General features: G+C 44.7%; 1 protein-coding gene across 1 annotated transcript in view; it reads right to left on the bottom strand.

The window, feature by feature from the left end:
• LOC124605744 (transmembrane protein 198) overlaps positions 1–16,563 on the bottom strand; it is a 146,843-nt gene extending 130,280 nt beyond the window's left edge. Inside the window, exon 1 of the mRNA XM_047137624.1 lies at positions 16,441–16,563. Coding sequence (XP_046993580.1) covers positions 16,441–16,477 — 37 coding nt within the window. The 5' untranslated portion in view covers positions 16,478–16,563. The remainder of the gene's footprint in view (positions 1–16,440) is intronic.
• Between the last annotated feature and the right edge of the window lie 6,874 nt (positions 16,564–23,437).

Below are 23,437 nucleotides of genomic sequence, written 5' to 3'. Positions count from 1 at the left end.
CGTGTAAGGACCCAAGCATCAACCTGGTGTAACAAGAAATGCGGTTCATTCGACAGGCGACACGATCTATTGATCCACGGTGAAAACTGGGCGATGCTGCGCCCCCTGCAAACGTAACTGACGGTGTCGTTGGGTCAATACAGGAACACGTAGGAGTCGTGTGATGTGGTGCTCCATGTCCAACAATGACCCTTGAACGGTGTGCTCCGAAACACTTGCGCCAACACCAGTATTGTACTGTGTCGTCAGATCTGCCACAGATTGCTGCCCACCCTGGGTTACACAATGGGGGATCCTCCGACGTCTACGTTTTGTGATGAGGCGTGGAAGTCCAGTACCATACGGCCTTCGCATTATTCCACCATCCTTCAACCACTTTTCATAGGTGCTCACGAAAGTAGTACACAAACAGCCGACCTGCTGGCTGCGCGGTTTGACGCGCCATGTCACGGATTGCACGGTCCCTCCCGCCGGAGGTTCGAGTCCTCCCTCGGACATGAGTGTGTGTATAGTTCTTAGCATAAGTTAGTTTCAGGTAGTTTAAGTAGTGGGTAGGTCTAGGGACCGATGATCTTAGCAGTTTGGTCCCTTAGGAATTACCACATACTTGAACATTTGCAGACCGGCTTCGCCCATTCCAGAGCTTCTCGTTTCTAGCCGCAGCGCCATGACGTTGTGCCTTTTGTCAAAACCGCTCATATTAGCGACTTTCCGCATTTGTGGCCAGTATCTTCGCTATAATGACTGCCCATTCGTCTCTCCTCCGCTCACATTCTTTCCTTACTGCGCCACGTACCCGTAACATCACCAGCAGGCTTTCAACCTCGCGGTGGGCGGTGGTCACAATGTTTTGGATCGTCAGCGTAGACGTAGAAGTGCAAGTAGCACTTACTTAGGTCGTCTTCAATTGTCATGTATGCAGAGCAGAGTTTTCTCGCTGTTCGAACTCTGTCTGCTGAGCCACTGTCATTTTATAGGGATGCAGTATTAAAAAAAAAATCATAAAATTTTTCTCTCACACACGCGGCTCACCCACAGATAGACTACATCAATAATACACCGTGTGATGAAAAGTATTCGGGGCGAGAGGCGGAGCTACCAGTATGAAAGGAGGCGGGGAGTATTGTGTTGCCAGTCGGGAAGGATTAACAGCAGACTGGTCGGTCAGGACAGCTCAGTGACTTCGACTAGTCATTGGAGTAACAGATCCGTCAGGATCATTAAAAAAAATGGTTCAAATGGCTCTGAGCACTATGGGATTTAACATCTATGGTCATCAGTCCCCTAGAACTTAGAACTACTTAAACCTAACTAACCTAAGGACAGCACACAACACACAGTCATCACGAGGCAGAGAAAATCCCTGACCCCGCCGTGAATCGAACGCGGGCGCGGGAAGCGAGAACGCTACCGCACGACCACGGGGTGCGGACTGGACCATTTCAACCCTCCTAAATCTGCTCACAGCAATCCACGTCGCTTTGATTTGATTGCAGGCCGCAGATGATTTTTTAGGAGATCTGTGTACGATGCACTGGTGACAGTGGTCCCTGTAGGCATGTAATGCTCCAAAATGACGCCTTTTTCTTCCCAAAAGAAAGTCAGCATAACCTCCCCTGCTGATGGTTCTGTTCGAAACTTCTTTGGTTTTGGTGATGAGGAATGGCACCATTCCTTGCTCGCTCTCTTCGTTTCCGGTTGGTGGAAGTGAACCCAGGTTTCGTCCCCAGTAACGATTCTTGCAAGGAAGCCACCACCTTCTAGTTCAAAGTGCCGAAGAAGTTCTTTACAAACATCAACACGTCGTTCTCTCATTTCAGGAGTCAGCTGCAGTGGCACCCATCTTGCAGACACTTTGTGAAACTGGATGGTGGAAGTGAACCTAAGTCGACCGCGCGTGATGTGAATGTGATGTGCAAACGCGAAGGAAGAACCCTGGCTAAACCAAGATGAGGTACACCTTACGTACTGATGGACAGGGCCCGTCCAGCATTGCCGAGGGTAGTTACAACAATCGCAGGAATCACTCGTCAGTTCCGAAGTGCTACCAGCATTTCAGATAGCACAGTGACTGAGTGTAAGGAGTTAAAAGAATGGGGTAAAATGGTTGAGCAGCTCCTTATAAGACACTCATTTTAGTAGTCAATGATAAGTGACGCCAGAGGTGTAAAGAGCGAGGCCGCTAGGTGGTGGACGACTGGAAACGAGTGATTTGGAACGATGAATCACGCTGCGTCCTGTGACAATCCGTTGGAAAACTTAGGGTCTGATAAATGCTTGGAGAACGTTACCTACCATGTTACTTACTATCATTTGTAGCATCAACAGTGAAATAACGGAGGAGGAAGAGGTAATGTATGTGGGTGTTTTCCGTGGTTAGGGTGTGGTCCCCATATCGCGCTTAAGAAAATGCTAAATGCGGAAGGATATGAATACATTTTACAGCACTATGTTCTACGTAAAGCAGAGGAATAGTTCGGAACCGATTACTGTATCAGCATGACAACGCACCCTGTCATAAAGCAGCTTTTTTGACGGAATGGTTTCTGGACAATAACGTTCCTGAAATGGACAGGACTGCCCAGACTCCCGACATGAAGCCAATGGAACGCATTTGGGACGAGTTAGAACGTTGATATCGTTCCAGATGCCAGAGTCCAAGATCCCTCAACCCTCTGTGGTCTTGGCTCTCGAGGAAGGTTGGCCTGCTGTTTAACCACATACATGCAGACACCTCACTGAAAGTGTTCTAAGCAGACATTTTTGAGTGGATAGTGTATGTACAGTAGTAAAGAGCGTCATGTACAGCGAAAACACGAGTCAAGGACGAATGCCTTTTGACGCGACTTCAGAATGCTTGATGTCGATTACGGTAGCGTGATTGTTAAGTCACTGCCTGCTTATTCATTTGACGCTGGTTTCAAATCTCTATCTCTCCACAGTGATTTAGTTTTCTGTCGTTCACCCGAATAATAAAAATAATAATAATGCTGTAGGTCTACTGTAATGAATGTGTAAACAATATTAGCCGGCCGAAGTGGCCGTGTGGTTAAAGGCGCTGCAGTCTGGAACCGCAAGACCGCTACGGTCGCAGGTTCGAATCCTGCCTCGGGCATGGATGTTTGTGATGCCCTTAGGTTAGTTAGGTTTAACTAGTTCTAAGTTCTAGGGGACTAATGACCACAGCAGTTGAGTCCCATAGTGCTCAGAGGCATTTTTTTGTAAACAATATTATTTCGAGAAACTGCTATAACTTTCGCGCCTTTTCTAACGTACTTCCGCCACTAGGACGGGCTACCAACCCAGCTGATATAGAAAATATTCATGAAGTATGCGTAATGCTAGGAATTTATCTCGCCGGGCGCTCAGAAAGGAAACTCCCAGATTCCTTCACGTGACATCGTCTTATACGGCACGGCGTGCCTTGCATTATTGTGTCCTCAAATTTACAGGACCTCGTGAACCTTCACTTGGGCGCTTGGTATGCTAGATATTTTCTTGCAGCTACTAGCGTTTTATCAATCAACGCAGTCGAATGGTAGGGAGGATCCTTAAGTAACCCCGTAACTAGTGACTACTAGCCTACTTATCCTTGACCAGCTAAATCAAGAAATAACCTCCCATGACCCCTTTACCGAAGAGCCATCTCTCTCTCTCTCTCTCTCTCTCTCTCTCTCTCTCTCCCTCGCACACACACACACACACACACACACACACACACACACACACACACACACAGGTACACGCACACGTGCACATACAATTTAGTTCAGTTTGGTTTGACACTTGTTCATTGGATCATTGACATGGAAATTTATTATCATGCGGAACACATCAATATATTATAAAGTCAGTGCGCAACTGCATTTATTTCTGTGCTTACATTCCGCCAGTTTACTCAGTTGTCCTAACATCTATTTATTTTATGATGTATTAACACCTGTTAACGAAATAACTGAAAACATAAAGAAGTTAGGAGGTTCTTCGCATAAGTGGCGAGGAAAAGAGTACGTGTGAACACAAATGAGAAGAAAGAATAGAATGATATGTTAAGATATCAGGAAACAACTTCTTTGGTAGTCGGAGGAAGTTGTATAAGCAAAAATAGTAGGAGAAGACAGAGATTGGAACATATACTGCAAATAATTGAAGATATTTGGTGGAAGTGCTACTCTGAGATTGGAACAGAATAGGGAATCGTGACTGGCAGCAACAAATCTGACAGAAGTGTTATGTGCCCAAAATAAGTCCTAATTCCTAGACCTACATTAGTTGTTTTAATTCGTTTCCAGTATTTTCTTTTTAGCAGTTAGATCCTGTAGATCACTGAGTAGCTGGCTAAAGATTTACGGCTGGTTAGCGCTCTCCTCTTAACGCTGTGATAAGGCAAGTCATGGTTGACCTAGATATTTTTTCCTTCTTACGTTAGTTTTTTAAATTCATAGTTGTTCTCGAAAGGCTATTACAGACGTCAACCAATTACGCAAGAAAATGCATGCACGGCATGGCTTGTTGTCAATATAGCAAGCTGTTTAAGGAGCTCTCTCCAAGAGATTCAGAGTTGGTGCCCACATATTAAGTTGTTTTCGTGATTCTTCGGTGACACTTGCCAGCGACATTTAATTATGAACATGCTTGTAATTCTACTACTCCAAGTAGATTAAGTTTCTACCGTTTGTGTATGTATGCAATGTTGTACCCTGTATAATGTAAGGTCAGCATTGTTAAATGCCTAGGATATAGCATTAGCAAGCCTTAGTAGTTAGTAGCAAAACTACAACACCAGGGCTGCGTTAGTAGTCTACATTTAATACTTTGCCCACGTCGGTCCCTATTCGCCTGTGTCGCTGATGTCTGACCAGCTCTGCTACCGCTACTGCTAGTACGATAATGCAGTGCCTGTGGTATTCAGATACAAGGGCGATGTACTTGAGGACAATATTATGGAAATGGAAGAGGATGTAAATGAAGATGAAATGGGAGATATGATACTGCATGAAGATTTTGACAGAGCACTGAAAGACCTGAGTCGAAACAAGGCCCAGGGAGTAGACAACATTCCATTAGAACTACTGACAGCCTTGGGAGAGCCAGTCCTGACAAAACTCTACCATCTGGTGAGAAAGATGTATGAGACAGGCGAAATACCCTCAGACTTCAAGAAGAATATAATAATTCCAATCCCAAAGAAAGCAGGTGTTGACAGATGTGAAAATTACCGAACTATCAGTTTAATAAGCCACAGCTGCAAAATACTAACGGGAATTCTTTACAGACGAATGGAAAAACTAGTAGAAGCCGACCTCGGGGAAGATCAGTTTGGATTCCGTAGAAATATTGGAACACGTGAGGCATACTGACCTTACGACTTACCTTAGAAGCTAGATTAAGGAAAGGTAAACCTACGTTTCTAGTATTTGTAGACTTAGAGAAAGCTTTTGACAATGTAGAGTGGAATACTCTCTTTCAAATTCTGAAGGTGGCAGGGGTAAAATATAGGGAGCCAAATGCTATTTACAATTTGTACAGAAACCAAATGGCAGTTATAAGAGTCGAGGGACATGAAAGAGAAGCAGTGTTGGGAAGGGAGTGAGACAGGGTTGTAGCCAATCCCCAATGTTATTCAATCTGTATATTGAGCAAGCAGTGAAGGAAACAAAAGAAAAATTCGGAGTAGGTATTAAAATCCATGGAGAAGAAATAAAAACTTTGAGGTTTGCCGATGACATTGTAATTATGTCAGAGACAGCAAAGGACTTGGAAGAGCAGTTGAACGGAATGGATAGTGTCTTGAAAGGAGGATATGAGATGAACATCAACAAAAACAAAACGAGGATAATGGAATGTAGTCGAATTAAGTCAGGTGATGCTGATGGTATTAGATTAGGAAATGAGACACTTAAAGTAGTAAAGGAGTTTTGCTATTTGGGGAACAAAATAACTGATGATTGTCGAAGTAGAGAGGATATAAAATGTATACTGGCAATGGCAAGGAAAGCGTTTCTGAAGAAGAGAAATTTGTTAACATCGAGAATAGATTTAAGTGTCAGGAAGTCGTTTCTGAAAGTATTTGTATGGAGTGTAGCCATGTATGGAAGTGAAACATGGACGATAAATAATTTGGACAAGAAGAGAATAGAAGCTTTCAAAATATGGTGCTACAGAAGAATGCTGAAGATTAGATGGGTAGATCACATAACTAATGAGGAGGTACTGAATAGGATTGGGGAGAAGAGAAGTTTGTGGCACAACTTGACCAGAAGAAGGGGTCGGTTGGTAGGACATGTTCTAAGGCATCAAGGGATCACCAATTTAGTATTGGAGGGCAGCGTGGAGGGTAAAAATCGTAGAGGGAGACCAAGAGATGAATACACTAAGCATATTCCAAAGGATGTAGGCTGTAGTAGGTACTGGGAGATGAAGAAGCTTGCACAGGATAAAGTAGCATGGAGAGCTGCATCAAACCAGTCTCGGGACTGAAGACCACAACAACAACGTGGTATTCAGAATTACGATGCAATATTCCTTCGGACATGCAGCGACTACAGCCGCTATGAAATACATGAAATGTATTCGCAGTTGTGGATATGGACAATTATTAACTGTATAACGGAATGCAGCGGGACTCGAACCCGGAAGTCCCGATAATCGCGACCAGTCGCCTTACCTTTTGGCTAGGCAAGCATGACTCAACACCACACTTAACTTCTATATGTCGTCAACCACGTGTCTACGACCTGTACTCGTACATCCATTACGTATATTCCCCTACAGGGGAGACAGTTTACTTGAAAGTCGCTTGCTTGGTGTCGGCGGATAAATGCGATATTGCAGTGCCTGTGTTATTCCGAATTACGGTGCAGTGTTCCTTCGGAGGTGCACGCATGTCCGGAGCATCAGGCACTGCAGCTACTAAGCCGTTATGAAATACATGAGATGTATTCACAGTTGCGAGTAAGGACAACCGCCAGCTGTATAATAGAATGACAACAATGAAAATAGAGAAAACCAGGCTCCACCCTCGGTGCGGCACAAATTTTCATTGTCGTGATTCCATTATACAGTTGATGGTTGTCTATATTAGCAACGGCGAATACATTTTATGTACTACGGTACCACTGAGGCTACGCTGGAGACGAAACCTCTCCGTCGTTTCTAGGTTCCCAGTTCGACACAATACAACGCTGGAATTTAAATGCTAGGCATGTTTGCTTTTTTTCCGTTATATTTTCAGTACGAACATAAAAATTGTGTCATCTGTACTGTAGCTTGTCTATCGGGTAGCAGCGCTATGGCGGTTTAGGCATCTTTATAATGTCTACTGCAGTGATTTTCAGCCTTTTCGGGTCCATGGCACCCTTGACCTGAACGTGAAATACCCGTGGTTTCTTTCGCACATGAAATCTGACTCGAGGTCTAGGATAAATAAACCTAAGTAGCTCTTTACAATATCCATTATCTCACTTGTCGTTAATGGCTGACCCCATTTTGCATATTTAAATAATCCACTGACTAATGTCTTCTCTTCTTCTAAACTCAAAACAGTTTGTCCATCTATTTTCAAAGGATTTTTGTTATTTAATTTCGTTGAAAGTTTACTAGGTGGTACACCATTTTTTAATGCATTCCTGAGTGATAATTTACATGCCTTGACATCACTGACAGCTTTCTGCAGACTTGTCTCACTGTATTTTTGAGAGCCACTTGGCCCAATCTTCTTTTTGTATACCTGTGGCATGTTCCAATTTACCCTGAAAAAATATGATTTTCTACCTTTATGCCTGCAGCTAATGAATAACATAACCAAACCCAACCTAACTTTTCAAACATCATCACTGATAGTTGTCCTCCACATTCCAATCTCAGAGAACTGTATTACTATTACCAGAGTAGCTGTGCAACAGTTTGTTTCCAGAGTTTTAGAAAAAAGGTAAAGTTTATACTTATATACATTATTTTTTTAAAAAATCACATACCTCTTTGACACATACAATTTTTACGTCACTGGAACATCTGTGGTGACTCTAGAGGGTGGTTTCCATTAGTTATACCAAAGTATCACTCCACAGCAAAGATGACTTGTTGAAATGGATACCGTGTTCCATTTCACCCCAGTAGTTCCAAATCACCCCAAGTGACGGTACTGCTAGTGTCCGCCTTGCTATTATTGTCTGTGGAGTCGTTCGCCGCCTATGTTGATTGGCACCTGCATTCTCGCCGCTGCAAGTACACTTTATGCAGCGCTCTCGATATTGTGTCAGCGCTGTCGCTGAGGTCGGTATACAGTTTTGGTCTCGAGGCGATTGTGTAATGCCGTCGTGTTGTGTGTGAGTCGTCTTTCCTGCGACCAACGGTTGCAGTACAGGAGTACCTGCTCCGGGTGCGTTCCTCTCCACTGGCACATCAGCCTCCTCGCCAAGATTTACACGCAGAAAGCGCACGGGATATGGTCCGCGGTCAGAAAACGAACAATGCCCAGTGTGGGGTTGACGTGTTTCATCTTCAACTACTATCTGATGTTGGGGAGGAATACAGATACCATATGGTCCTTTTTGCAGTGGTATGAACGCTTTTGCCGTGAGTTCATTCCCCAATTTTTCAGGTGTCTCAAGGTTTGTATTTCTTCCCCCCGTGCCTCGTCTGTCGTTTTTCAGAGACAATATGCAGAGTATTGTGAAGTCGAAAAAACATTTTAAATGGCTGAACATAATGTATCAAATGATACAATACGTGAAAGATAAACGCTCAGAGGTTTGACCCTCTCTCTCTCTCCTTCTTGTTAATTTTTAACACTTTGTCGCTAGTGAAGTTCACCATACTTGCTGGAAACAGTGACCAACGAGGCAGAGAGCCTCCTGGTCTAGGGCGCCTTGTCACGGTTCGCGCGGATGAACCGTCGGAGATTCGAGTCCTCCCTCGCGCATGGGTTGTGTGTTGTCCTTAGCGTAAGTTAGTTTAAGTTAGATTAAGTAGTTTTTTAAGTCTAGGGACCGATGCCATCTGCAGTTTGGTCCCGTAGAAGCTTACCACAAATTTCCAAGTTTCCCGGCAGAGAAAATTTTTTGTTGTTGAGGTCTTCAGTCCTGAGACTGGATTGGTGCAGCTCTCCATGCTACTATATCCTGTGCAAGCTTCTTCATCTCCCAGTACCTACTGCAGCCTACATCCTTCTGAATCTACTTAGTGTATTCATCTCTTGGCATCCCTCTACGATTTTTACCCTCCACACTGCCCTCCAATACTAAATTGGTGATCAGAACATGTCCTACCAACCGATCCCTTCTTCTAGTCAAGTTGTGCCACAAGCTCCTCTTCTCCCCAATTCTATTCAATACCTCCTCAGCCGGCCGAAGTGGCCGTGCGGTTAAAGGCGCTGCAGTCTGGAACCGCAAGACCGCTACGGTCGCAGGTTCGAATCCTGCCTCCGGCATGGATGTTTGTGATGTCCTTGGGTTAGTTAGGTTTAACTAGTTCTAAGTTCTAGGGGACTAATGACCTCAGCAGTTGAGTCCCATAGTGCTCCGAGCCATTTGAACCAATACCTCCTCATTAGTTATGTGATCTACCCATATAATCTTCAGCATTCTTCTGTAGCACCACATTTCGAAAGCTTCTATTCTCTTCTTGTCTAAACTATTTATCGTCCACGTTTCACTTCCATACATGGCTACACTCCATACAAATACTTTCAGAAACGACTTCCTGACACTTAAATCTATTCTCGATGTTAAAAAATTTTTCTTCTTCAGAAACGCTTTCCTTGCCATTGCCAGTCTACATTTTATATCCTCTCTACTTCGACCATCATCCGTTATTTTGCTCCCCAGATAGCAAAACTCCTTTACTACTTTAAGTGTCTCATTTCCTAATGTAATTCCCTGAGCATCACCCGACTTAATTCGACTACATTCCATTATCCTCGTTTTGTTTTTGTTGATGTTCATCTTATACCCTCCATTCAAGACACTGTCCATTCCGTTCAACTGCTCTTCCAAGTCCTTTGCTGTCTCTGACATAATTACAATGTCATCGGCGAACCTCAAAGTTTTTATTTCTTCTCCATGGATTTTAATACCTACTCCGAACATTTCTTTTGTTTCAAAAAAATGGTTCAAATGGCTCTGAGCACTATGCGACTTAACTTCTGAGGTCATCAGTCGCCTAGAACTCAGAACTAATTAAACCTAACTAACCTAAGGACATCACACACATCCATGCCCGAGGCAGGATTCGAAGCTGCGACCGGAGCGGTCGCTCGGCTCCAGATCTTTTGTTTCCTTTACTGCTTGCTCAATATACAGATTGAATAACATCGGGGAGAGGCTACAACCCTGTCTCACTCCCTTCCCAAGCACTCCTTCCCTTTCATACCCCTCGACTCTTATAACTGCCATCTGGTTTCTGTACAAATTGTAAATAGCCTTTCGCTCCATGTTTTTACCCCTGCCACCTTCAGAATTTGAAAGAGAGTATTCCAATCAACATTGTCAAAAGCTTTCTCCAAGTCTACAAATGCTAGAAACGTAGGTTTGGGTTTGCCTTTCCTTAATCTTTCTTCTAAGATAAGTCGTAAGTTCAGTATTGCCTCACGTGTTCGGAAGGAGTATATAGAGGGTCTATGCAAGAGCGATGTACTTGAGGACAATATTATGGAAATGGAAGAGGATGTAGATGAAGATGAAGTGGGAGATACGACACTGCGTGAAGAGTTTGACACAGCACTGAAAGACCTGAGTCGAAACGAGGCCCCGGGAGTAGACAACATTCCATTAGAACTACTGACGGCCTTGGGAGAGATAGTCTTGACAAAACTCTACCATCTGTTGAGAAAGATGTATGACACAGGCAAAATACCCTAGGACTTCAAGAAGAATATAATAGTTCCAATCCCAAAGAAAGCAGGTGTTGACAGATGTGAAAATTACCGAACTATGAGTTTAATAAGTCACAGCTGCAAAATACTAACGCGAATTCTTTGCAGACGAATGGAAAAACTGATAGAAGCCGACCTCGGGGAAGATCAGTTTGGATTCCGTAGAAATTTGGTGTTGCCAATCGATGGGTAGTGCAAAGGAATTCTCGTGTCGTGTTTCACATCAGCAATTTAGAACTACATTCTGAAGCGGTACAAAAAATTCATTGACAGAATTGTCGGTGCAGTCACCTACCTCGACACACTAGAATTGTGGCTCATGCCACAACCTGAAACTGTCAGCAGGGATTTCGTCTTCCAACATGATGGCGCCCTTAAACATTGCCACAATTGAGTATGAGATTACCTAACTGAGATGTCACGTCGCGGGATAGGCCGCGTCGCGGCTGATGACCTGCCGATACTTGAGTGGGCGCCACGGTTGTCAGATCTGAGGCCTTGCGATATTTCTTGTGGAATTGTATGTGCGTTTCTGTTCCATCTCTAACACACAATCTCGAAGACTTGAGACATTGCATCGCTGCAGGTGTTCTTACCTTCAATGCAGATGTGCTTGGTCGGATATGGGTTGTATTGAACTGTTGTTTAGAAGGGTGCCGTATGACGGAGGATAAACTTTGAGTGTTCGTCTTTCACACACTCTATCATTTGTTACGTTCTTTCATGGACATTATACATTGAAGAGCCAAAAAACTGGTACACGTCCCCAAAATCGTGCAGAGCTCCCGCGAGCGCGCAGAAGTGCCACAGCACGACGTGGCATGGACTCGACTAATGTCTGAAGTAGTGCTGGACGGAACCGACACCATGAATCCTGCAGGGCTGTCCATAAAGCAGTAAGAGTACGAGGGGGTGGAGATCTCTTCTGAACAGCAAGTTGCAAGACATCCCAGATATATTCAACAATGTTCATGTCTGAGGAGTTTGGTGGTCAGCGGAGGTGTTTAAACTCAGAAGAGAGTTCCTGGAGCCACTCTGTAGCAATTCTGGACGTGTGGCGTGTCGTATTGTCCTTCTGGAATTGCCAAAGTGATCAGACAGGATACCTACGTACGTTTCACGTTTAGACGCATCAGGGGTCCCATATCACTCTAACTCCACACGCCCCACACCATTACAGAGCCTCCACCAGCTTGAACAGTCCCCTGCTGACATGCAGGGTCCATGGATTCTCGAGGTTGTCTCCATATCCGTACACGTCCATCTGCTCGATACAATTTGAAACGAGACTTGGCCTATCAGGCAACATGATTCCAGTCATCAGTTCAATGTCAGTGTTGAAGGACACAGGCGAGGGGTAAAGCTCTGTGTCGTTCAGTCGTCAAGTCTACACGAGTGGGCCCTCTGTTCGGAAAGCCCATATCGATGATAATGGTTAGTACGCTTACACTTATTGATGGTCCAGCATTGAAATCTGCAGCAATTTGTTGAAGGATTGCATTTCTGTCAGTTCAACGATTCTCTTCAGTCGTCGATGTTCCCGCTGTTGCAGGATCTTTTTCCGGCCGCAGCGATGTCGGAGATTTGATATTTTACCCGATTTCTGATATTCACGGTACACTAGTAAAATGGTCGTATGGGAGAATCCCCTCTTCGTTGCTACCTCGAAGATGCTGTGTCTCATCGCACGTGTGCCGACTATAAAACCACGTTCAAACTCACTTAAATCTTGATAACCTGCCACTGTAGCAGCAGTAACCGATCTAACAACTGCGCCAGACACTTTTTGTGTATTCTGCATGTTCACGTATCTCTGTATTTGAATACGCATGCCTATACCAGTTTCTTTGGCGCTTTTGTGCAAATACCCTGTACTGCAGCGCGACGATTAATTGTTGGGTATAACCCGAGCATCGCGCACAGTGCCTCGACTGAAGTGCTGCCAAACGTCCCTGATAGCGACAGGAGCACCCTGCTCTGTCCGCATCTTACGACCACGGTTTTAGTCGCGGTGCAGTGTCGTCGTGCTCACAGCCTGGCAGCAGAATATGTCTTAGAATCTAGGAGATCGCACTGGGATGTTCTAACTGCGGTTAAGGGCAGTCTTTCATAAACTGTGTCAATTCTGGCAAGTTTATCCTTGCTGTGGCATTGCAATACCAAAAATACAGATAAAATACCTTCTGCGTCATCCAGAATTTTTCACCATTTAGTATCTGTTGATAACTTGTACTTTACTTCCGTTTCTGAATATGTAAGTTTTATTACAGAAACTATAGTTAGTATGTAAAGGATGTAATAGCGTATTTATTTGTCACAGTGTATAACTGATTTTGATTATAATGTAAATATTGTAAATTTCTAGGTAATAGCTAAGGCAACATTATTTTAATGTGCCGATAGCAACTACGAAATGGCAGTTGCTGTGCCGTTGTTTATCTTTGCATATGAAGAGACTCTGTCGTGCTGCGATCATTGATGAAGCAGAGTAGCTTCAGTCGTGAAGGAGTGCGGAAGTGTTTGTTGAGCTTTCCCACAGACGCGGTGTGCAGATACGATCGCGCCAATGTTGGCGCACCTACTTCGTTAACCCCCGTGTATTGAAAGCACGGTAGTAGTGTACAGGCGGAGAAAGCTGCAATTTTAACTATTGCCTGTCCCATAATTATCCGCGGCTCTGGAGACGACTCAATGTCTCAGCCAACAGCAGCAGCAACAGCGGAAGCTCAGCATTGTCGGCGACAACTTCCTTCGTCGTCCGTAAAGCTACAACATCGTAAGACTTTTAACTAATATTGTACTGGCATTATGCAGTGCCATCTCTTTCACAAAGTTTAATAAATTTCTCGAATGATAACCTGCTGTAGTTGACACTTGTGGGGCACCTGTGTTGTCACTGTCCTTCACCTACATCTACATCTACGGGATTACTCTGCTATTCACAATAAAGTGCCTGGCAGAGGGTTCAATGAACCACCTTCAAGCTGTCTCTCTACCGTTCCACTCTCGAACGGCACGTGGGAAAAACGAGCACATAAATTTTTCTGTGTGAGCCCTGATTCCTCTTATTTTATCGTAATGATCATTTAGACATTATTACCAAGCAGGGTCCCTTTCCTTTCCGTACAATCACCGAGTGTCGTAAAAATATGAAAATTGATTGACTATTTACTGCCAGTTTTGTTTGTTCGGTAGTGCCCAGTTTCGATATAAATTTTGTTGCCTCAGTAATTGTTCATTCTTGTATTGGATAACGGTGGCTAAACCACTTTGCAATTTTGAGTATTAACTTCACTCATTTAAAGTAACGCAAAATTTCAATGGCAAAACGAATAACTAAAGATACAGCACAAATTAAGAGTGGGCAATTTTATTTGTTCTATATTTAGCTTAGCAAGTGACTTCTGCTGGCTTGGTACATACGTTATTGTTATCTTAAAAGTAAATCAGGAGCTCATTTGCTTAAAGTAAATTCAATCTTTCCCTAATTAATAGTAAACTGCTTGCCTATTTCTAAATTTTGCATTACGTTATGCTGAGGTTACTGGAAGTCATTTTTTACGAAACTAAGTTTCAGTTACAATCAGTCATTTAACCAGCAACTTCAATTGCCTTTCAAAATTTAGTATTCCAGACTGGGTAACTGTAAACTCAGTGCTTTCTGATTCATTTATTTTCTCGCGGACTCTTGTGTTGTGGAAAAGGGTGACAACCTTCCGTTGCCACACCAGTGACTATTTGCTTAATCTTCTTTGCCATTACCTTTCTTAAGGTTCTAGAGGTTCATTGCCCTTGTGGGCTGGTGAGCGTTTGATTATTCCTTTTTTGCTAATCGGTATTTTTGTATAAGCAATATTTTTAGTATTAAAAGATTATGTGGTATCCTTTTCCCCCTACGCGGCTCGTGAGCGATTGCACTAAATTCCACCCATTTCAGAATTTTTTTCAGTATCTAGAATAGAGTCTTCCTTCACAAGAGTCTGTTGTGCACTTTCCTCCAACTACCCGGTGTTATTTTGCTTCGAAAACGGTAGCTTCACTCACTGTAAAATTTCAGTAGGCAAACGCGATCACGGTCAATTACACACTACTGGCCATTAAAATTGCTACACCACGAAGAAATGCAGATGATAAACGGGTATTCATTGGACAAATATACTAGAAATGACATGTGATTACATTTTCACGCAATTTGGGTGCATAGATCCTGAGAAATCAGTACCCAGAACAACCACCTCTGGCCGTAATAACGACCTTGATACGCCTGGGCATTGAGTCAAACAGAGCTAGGATGGCGTATACAGCTACAGCTGCCCATGCAAGTTCAACACGATACCACAGTTCATCAAGAGTAGTGACTGGCGTATTGTGACGAGCCAGTTGCTCGGCCACCATTGACCAGACGTTTTTAACTGGTGAAAGATCTGGAGAATGTGCTGGCCAGAGCAGCGGTCGAACATTTTCTGAATCCAGAAAGGCCCGTACAGGACCTGCAACATGCGGTCGTGCATTATCCTGCTGAAATGTAGGGTTTCGCAGGGATCGAATGAAGGGTAGAGGTACGGGTCGTAACACATCTGAAATGTAACGTCCACTGTTCAAAGTGCCGTCAGCGCGAACGAGAGGTGACCGGGACGTGTAACCAATGGCATCCCATACCATCACGCAGGGTGATACGCCAGTATGCCGATGACGAATACACGCTTCCAATGTGCGTTCACCGCGATGTCACCAAACACGGATGCGACCATCATGATTCTGTAAACAGAACCTGGATTCATCCGAAAAAATGACGTTTTGCCATTCCTGCGCCCAGGTTCGTCGTTGAGTACACCATCGCAGGCGCTCCTGTCTGTGATGCAGCGTCAAGGGTAACCGCAGCCATGGTCTCCGAGGTGATATTTCATGCTGCTGCAAACGTCGTCGAACTGTTCGTGCAGATGGTTGTTGTCTTGCAAACGTCCCCATCTGTTGACTCAGGGATGGAGACGTGTCTGCACGATCCGTTACAGCCATGCGGATATGATGCCTGTCATCTCGAATGCTAGTGATACGAGGCCGCTGGGATCCAGCACGGCGTTCCGTATTACCCTCATGAACCCACCGATTCCATATTCTGCCAACAGTCATTGGATCTCGACCAACGCGAGCAGCAATGTGGCGATACGATAAACCGCAATAGCGATAGGCTACAATCCGACCTTTATCAAAGTCGGAAACGTGATGGTACGCATTTCTCCTCCTTTCACGAGGCATCACAACAACGTTTCACCAGGAAACGCCGATCAACTGCTGTTTGTGTATGAGAAATCGGTTGGAAATATTCCTCGTGTCAGCACGCTGTAGGTGTCGCCACCGGCACCAACCTTGTGTGAATGCTCTGAACAATTAATCATTTGCATATCACAGTATTGTCTTCTTGTCGGTTAAATTTCGCGTGTGTAGCACGTCATCTTCTGGGTGTAGCAATTTTAATGACCAGTAGTGTATCGCAGTCCAGTTGGCCGATTAGGAAGGGGAGGTTAAAGCACGAAACTGTGGATATGAAGACTCTGAGGGGTACTCACCGAGCAGGCTGTAGACGACGCCGAAGACGATGTACATGGAGCAGATGATGGCGGCGGCGGCGTCGGTGTCCGCGGCGGCGCCGTAGTCGAGCCTCGGAGGGCAGGCGGCCGCCCCCGCGTCCGCCCCCGGATGTCCGCGGCCGCCGCCCGCGCCGCCGCCGGGCCCAACGCCCACCACGGGAGGCCCGGGGGCGGGAGTCCTGGGCCCGGCGCCGCCCCCCGGGCCGCGGCCGCCGCCCCCCGCCACCGCGCCGCCCACCGTCACCGCGACGGCGGGCGCCAGCGTCGGAGCCGACGGCAGCGCCGACGACGCCGCCGGGCTCGTCACCGACGCCGGCACCGACACCGACAGCGACAGCGCCATCGCCATCGCGGCCTGCCGGCACACCGCGGCGTCAGCGTCCACCCCCAGTCGCGAAAGACATTTAAAAATCGTGGAACAACAGCCTTCAAAAGACGCCAGTCAACGAAATAGCTAATAGATTCAACTTCTGACAGGGTAGTGTTACTCCCAGTTGGAGAACGGGTGTTTTCTGTAACGTGATAGTTACAGGTGGATTTTGTTGGGCAATTTGAGGTTATTTTCCGGTTTGACAGACCACATGGTTCAAATGGCTCTCAGCGCTATGGGGCTTCACATTTGAGGTCATTAGTCCCCCAGAACTTAGAACTACTTAAACCTAACTAACCTAAGGACATGACACACATCCATGCCCGAGGCAGGATTCGAACCTGCGACCATAGCAGTCGCGCGGTTCCGGACTGAAGCGCCTAGAACTGCTCGGCCACCTCGGCCGGCCAGACCGCATGAGTCCCATATCGATTTGTTCGTCTCGACTTCCGCTGCACCACTGTGATACGTTGTAAACAGTGTGCTTCAGAAACAAGTGAGTACAGAGGGTGGAGCGCCTCGATAAACGAACGCATTTTCTTAAGGGACAGTAGAGAGCCATGGAGTGCATCTGCCCTCTGATAAAGCTACAATCCCCGTGAAGATATCCTCTGCAGAGAGAGACAAAACGTGAGTTTCAACAACAAATTCATCCGAACACGGCATAAAGAAAAAAATGGTTCAAATGGCTCTGACTTAACATCTGAGGTCATCAGTCCCCCAGAACTTAGAACTACTTAAACCTAACTAACCTGAGGACATCACACACATCCACGCCCGAGGCAGGATTCGAACCTGCTACCGTAGCAGTCGCGCGGTTCCGGACTGAAGCACCTAGAACCGCTCGGCCACCGCGGTCGGCACGGCATAAACGTCCGGAATATTTGAATAAGTATGAGGTAAATTATTTCACAATCTTCCTCGAATACCTATTCTTGTTTCTCGAAAAAACAGCATCGCGTCTATGGTCTTCAGCATATAGAAGGGAAAGAGAAGACATTTAGAATTTGCCTCAGGCCAGGCGGCGTACAAGAATACTCTACTGGTGCAATGACTAGTTACGAAGGGCAAGAAATCCAGGTACGAGTTGCAGTCCTGGAACAAATTTTCAAATTTCTTCCAGTATCTCTATTTAAGTAGACTCATCGTTCTATTTACATTTTGTGTGCGTTGTACTGACGTGCTATGATGCTAACAGCGCGTCTCTGAACTCCTTATCTCTCTGTTGTCACGCGTGCGTGATGGGTACTACACACATTGGAGGAGTATTTCAAAATAGGACATACTGGTGTCTTTGTATTTGGTTCCCATAAACAGTCTACTCACCTCCGTAACCGAGGTCGGCAACACACGTCTGTTCGGTGGCGCTCGACTTTGAAGATACCCAGATCGAACCTGCTGAGTTTGGAAGAAATTTTCACCGCCAGTATTCGTCTCACAAGGAGAGCAGGGGAAGTGCCGTTAAGTTCCTGATCACCAGACTTTGTACCAATTTAGTGGATTACATTGCAAATATCTCTGGAGTGTGTCAAGGATTGAGAGCTTGCGACACTGTTGACGGTGATACATCTGTCGGATAAAAATATTAAGCCCGGTGGTTGTCCCAACGCAGTGTAAGCTGTGCACAAATTTCTTTATTCATCAAATATAAAGTAACGCAATCAGATTGACAGTTTCGTGTTCATTTTTGATGAAGCGCACTTTAAATAAAAATTCCTTGCTCGTTATGTTCCTGTGTAACTGCTGTAATCACTGAGATATGATAGGGCAATGAAGACGGTAAAGTTAAGACTGGCACGCTTTCGTAACATTGACTGAAACTCTAGGTGCTCGGGTGTGCGCGCTGGTCCCTGATAGAATTTCGGCCGCTGTGTGCGGCGTTGCAATGTTTATACCAGTGCACAAATTATTAGCAACGGAAACTCCCCATCGCATCCCCTCAAATTTAGTTGTAAGAGGCCCCAGTGGAAATCTCGTCAAAAACTGAGCACAGATCAAGCACGAAAACAGAAGAAAGGTGAACTGAACTGTGAACTATGAAGCTACCAGAATGAGCTACGTGTTTAACCACGATGCCGCGACTATTCAATCTGTCTCGATATTGGAGTTTTATAAGCTTGGGCCGTTACAGTTTTCATTTTTTTTTTTCGTACTTCAATCTTCCTTTTTCCTGTTTTCATGCTTGATCAGTGATCAGTTTTTGACGGGTTATCCACTGGGACATCTTACCACTAAATCTGAGCGGAGTGCGATTGCGAGTTTCCCCCGCGAATTGTCGCAAACTTCGGATGTGGAGAAGTTATGCACCATTGACCCAGCCGACTGACCTCTCCACGAGGTTACGATGGCACCAGCATCACGTGACTATAGGATCGATGCTTAAAGTGATCCGTCTCAGTGACTCTTTTGGAAACAGTGATTTTCCAAGAATATAGTGTTTTACATCAGTGAAGATTGTGTGTGGTAGTGGACGTTACTGACCTACGTCGTTACTTCTGGGATAGGTTCTTGTTTCTACGATTCCTACTGAGGTGACCAAATGTCGTAATTTATCTAACAGAATTTAATACAGCTGTACCAAATTTTGCTCCTTTGAAAAATTCTTGATTAAATCTTAATCTTCAACCAAGTATTCTTTTATTTGGAACCATTTAATTTAATTTGAGTACTGGCGCTAAACAAGTTAGGTATTGGAAAAAAATTGCTTTTGCTCCTATAGTATGTGTTGATCGCTTGGTATGCAGTATTTCAGCGTTGTTTCAACACATGTGTTTCATAATTGTTTCCATTGTTTTTTTTTATATTTCTGATTTCCTTACTTAATCTAAAAATAAATTTTTTGAGGTCAATGTTTATGTGCTAGATTTTGCTATGTTCAAGGTCATTTCAGCGTTACAACAGTCACACTTCGTTCTATTGTATTGAGAATTATATGTCTAAAATACTGAGCAGAGTGATTAAGACATTCTAATTTCAGTAATCGCAGGGAACATTTACATCGGTAAGCATGATACATAAGTGCGTAATGGGGATGCACACATCATTGTAAATTACCAGCTCCACTTCTCTGATCAGTTGATTTTGTAGTGATGTTTATCCAGTCGTACTGGCCATCGCAATATTTCAAAATTATCTAAGTTAATTTCACGCCACTAAATTATTCACCCAGTGTAAGTATTCATTTCTGTGGAAGATCAGTACCTACTTTAATCCTTTGGTTCATTAACAATTCCAAACCAAAAATATTGCAGTTGAGTGAGTTTGTCATTACCAGTATCGCCAGCGAGTTGTACATTATGTTTCCCCCATTTCTATTCGGCAGTATTCCGAACCGATAGTGTTGCTTCCGAAATACGTAGGTACGAGATCACGTGGTCAAGTGATTTAAGCCGTAGGTTTGTTTATAAATAACTTATCTCCTACCAGTCACGATTTTCTTTATTTTATTTTTCGCACGACGCGTTTCGGGAAATGATTCCGATTTTCAACTGCGTTTTTTGTGTTTGTTATGTCATTCCTATGTGATGTTATCGATGTGTGAGATACTGCTTCATTTTGTTGACTTTACTGGAATATATAAGAAAACACGCGATTTTTAGTTGGTTGTCGATCTTTTTGTGAAGTTAGTGGCGAAATTTAGAAGGCTTTCAGACGTACTCTGTTAACGTAGATACACAGACTGAAGCGGAAATTGAAAATTTTTGCCAATGCTGAGATTTCGAACTCGGGTCTCCTACTTAATAGGCAGGTGCCCTAACAACTATGGCACGCTAGCACAGTGGTTTTGCTTAAGTGTGCGGACTACCCTAGCGCGCCTCCCTCCTCAATCAAATTTCCCATTCATGCATCAGCCGACTTGCTATTCCCCCTAAGCTCGAACAACATTTCTGAGGCTCTCCAACTGCATTGGAACAGCACTTCAGCATTCAACGAAGCTGCCTGAAACCCAAATATGGGTGCTATAGTCAAATAATATATTTACTACAACATGTTTCGGGCCTATGTTATCCAGTTATGAAGGCCTTAAATCTGTCCTCCCTTATCATATCAGTGACTTAGGAGCTTTAACACTAAACAATGGGATAACGTGGTCCCGAAACAGGTGGTAAATACACTACTGGCCATTAAAATTGCTACACCAAGAAGAAATGCAGATGATAACGGATATTCATTGGACAAATATATTATACTAGAACTGAGACGTGGTTACATTTTCACGCAATTTGGGTGCATAGATCCTGAGAAATCAGTACCCAGAACAACCACCTCTGGCCGTAATAACGGCCTTGAAACGCCTGGGCATTGAGTCAAACAGAGATTGGATGGCGTGTACAGGTACAGCTGTCCATGCAGCTTCAACACGATACCACAGTTCATCAAGAGTAGTGACTGGCGTAATGTGACGAACAAGTTGATCGTCCACCATTGACCAGACGTTTTCAGTTGGTGAGAGATCTGGAGAATTTGCTGGCCAGGGCAGCAGTCGAACATTTTCTGAATCCAGAAAGGCCCGTACAGGACCTGCAACATGCGGTCGTGCATTGTCCTGCTGAAATGTAGAGTTTCGCAGGGATCGAATGAAGGGTAGAGGTACGGGTCGTAACACATCTGAAATGTAACGTCCACTGTTCAAAGTGCCGTCAATGCGAACAAGAGGTGACCGAGACGTGTAACCAATGACATCCCATACCATCACGCCGGGTGATAGGCCAGTATGGCGATGACGAATACACGCTTCCAATGTGAGTTCACCGCGATGTCACCAAACACGGATGCGACCATCATGATGCTGTAAACAGAACCTGGATTCATCCGAAAAAATGACGTTTTGCCATTCCTGCGCCCAGGTTCGTCGTTGACTACACCATCACAGGTGCTCCTGTCTGTGATAAAGCGTCAAGGGTAACCGCAGCCATAGTCTCCGTGCTGATAGTCCATGCTGCTACAAACGTCGTCGAACTGTTCGTGCAGATGGTTGTTGTCTTGCAAACGTCCCCATCTGTTGACTCAGGGATCGAGACGTGGCTGCACGAGCCGTTACAGCCATGCGCATAAGATGCCTATCATCTCGACTGCTAGTGATATGAGGCCGTTGGGATCCAGCACGGCGTTCCGTATTACCCTCCTGAACCTACCGATTCCATATTCTTCTAACAGTCATTGGATCTCACCCAACGCGAGCAGCAATGTCGCGATACGATAAACCGCAATCGCGATAGGCTACAAACCGACCTTTATCAAAGTCGGAAACGTGGTGGTACGCATTTCTCCTCCTTACACGAGGCATCACAACAACGTTTCACCAGGCAACGCCGGTCAACTAATGTTTGTGTGTGAGAAATCGGTTGGAAACTTTCCTCATGTCAGCACGTTGTAGGTGTCGCCACCGGCGCCAACCTTGTGTGAGTGCTCTGAAAAGTTAATCATTTGCACATCACAGCATCTTCTTCCTGTCGGTTAAATTTCGGTCTGTAGCACGTCATCTTCGTGGTGTAGCAATTTTAACGGCCAGTAGTGTATATAATACATTTGACTACAGGTGCGTAAAATTCTTAGTACTGATTCATGAGGCAGTTGTACAGATGGCTTCACAACAGATGAAGAAATAAACAAATTGAGGGGCGACCACAGCGCTCTCCTGCCCGTTGTCGGATTCGCAGACCTTGGAGCTGCTACTCCTCAATCATGTAGCACGTCACTTGGCATTACGAGTCTGAGTACACCCCGCCCCAGTCCTCAGACAGAGGAGAAACCCCTGGTGGCACCGGGAATCGAATTCGGGTACTCCGCATAGCAACCATACGCGCTGACCACTAAAGCAGAAAGGGGACTCTGATTTACGCTCTTTATATCCACTTTAATGAAAATTTTTAACTTTAATCGACTTTTACCATACACACCTTTAAGTAAAGTACGGCTGGGGACTAAACTTCAAGGTGGGAATTAGCGATTTGTCAGACATTCCTTTCACATCATCTGCCGCTTTGTTATTTGCTGTTTGCGTCAGGTTTTTGAAACACACGATGAACTGTTAGTTACATGCACTTCAGAGCAAAAGGTTACTGCACCTAACTTTGGATCTGATGGTGGAGATTGTGACGCCTTTCAAGGGTGACTCCTTGCTGCCGGCCGTTGTGGCCGAGCGGTTCTAGGCGCTTCAGTCCGGAACCGCGCTGCTGCCATGGTCGCAGGTTCGAATCCTGCCTCGGGCATGGATGTGTGTGATGTAGTTAGGTTTAAGTAGTTCTAAGTCTAGGAGACTGATGACCTTAGATGTTACGTCCCATCGTGCTTAGAGTCATTTGAACTCCTTACTATTAGACTAGTGTTCGTGTAAATTGTTTAGTTATTGGGCCCTGAATGGAGCATGGCTTGTCTGATGGCTTGTGCATGCATTCACATTTGAAAATTGCTTCACAGCCGAAACTGTTTAGCAATGCAAATGAAAATGAAATGGAAAGAAATGTTAATAAAATTAATACAGGCCGACGTGGAAAGATATTATCATTTAAATAATTTTAAATGCGAACATTTTAGGTGAAGCTTTACCGTGACTGTTAATGACATACGACGAAACAACAAGTTTACTGTTACCAGTCATCTGAT

The sequence above is a fragment of the Schistocerca americana genome, chromosome 3, assembly GCF_021461395.2.
Source record: "Schistocerca americana isolate TAMUIC-IGC-003095 chromosome 3, iqSchAmer2.1, whole genome shotgun sequence".
NCBI classification, from domain to species: Eukaryota; Metazoa; Arthropoda; class Insecta; order Orthoptera; family Acrididae; genus Schistocerca; species Schistocerca americana.
This window is presented reverse-complemented; position numbering and strand designations above follow the sequence as displayed.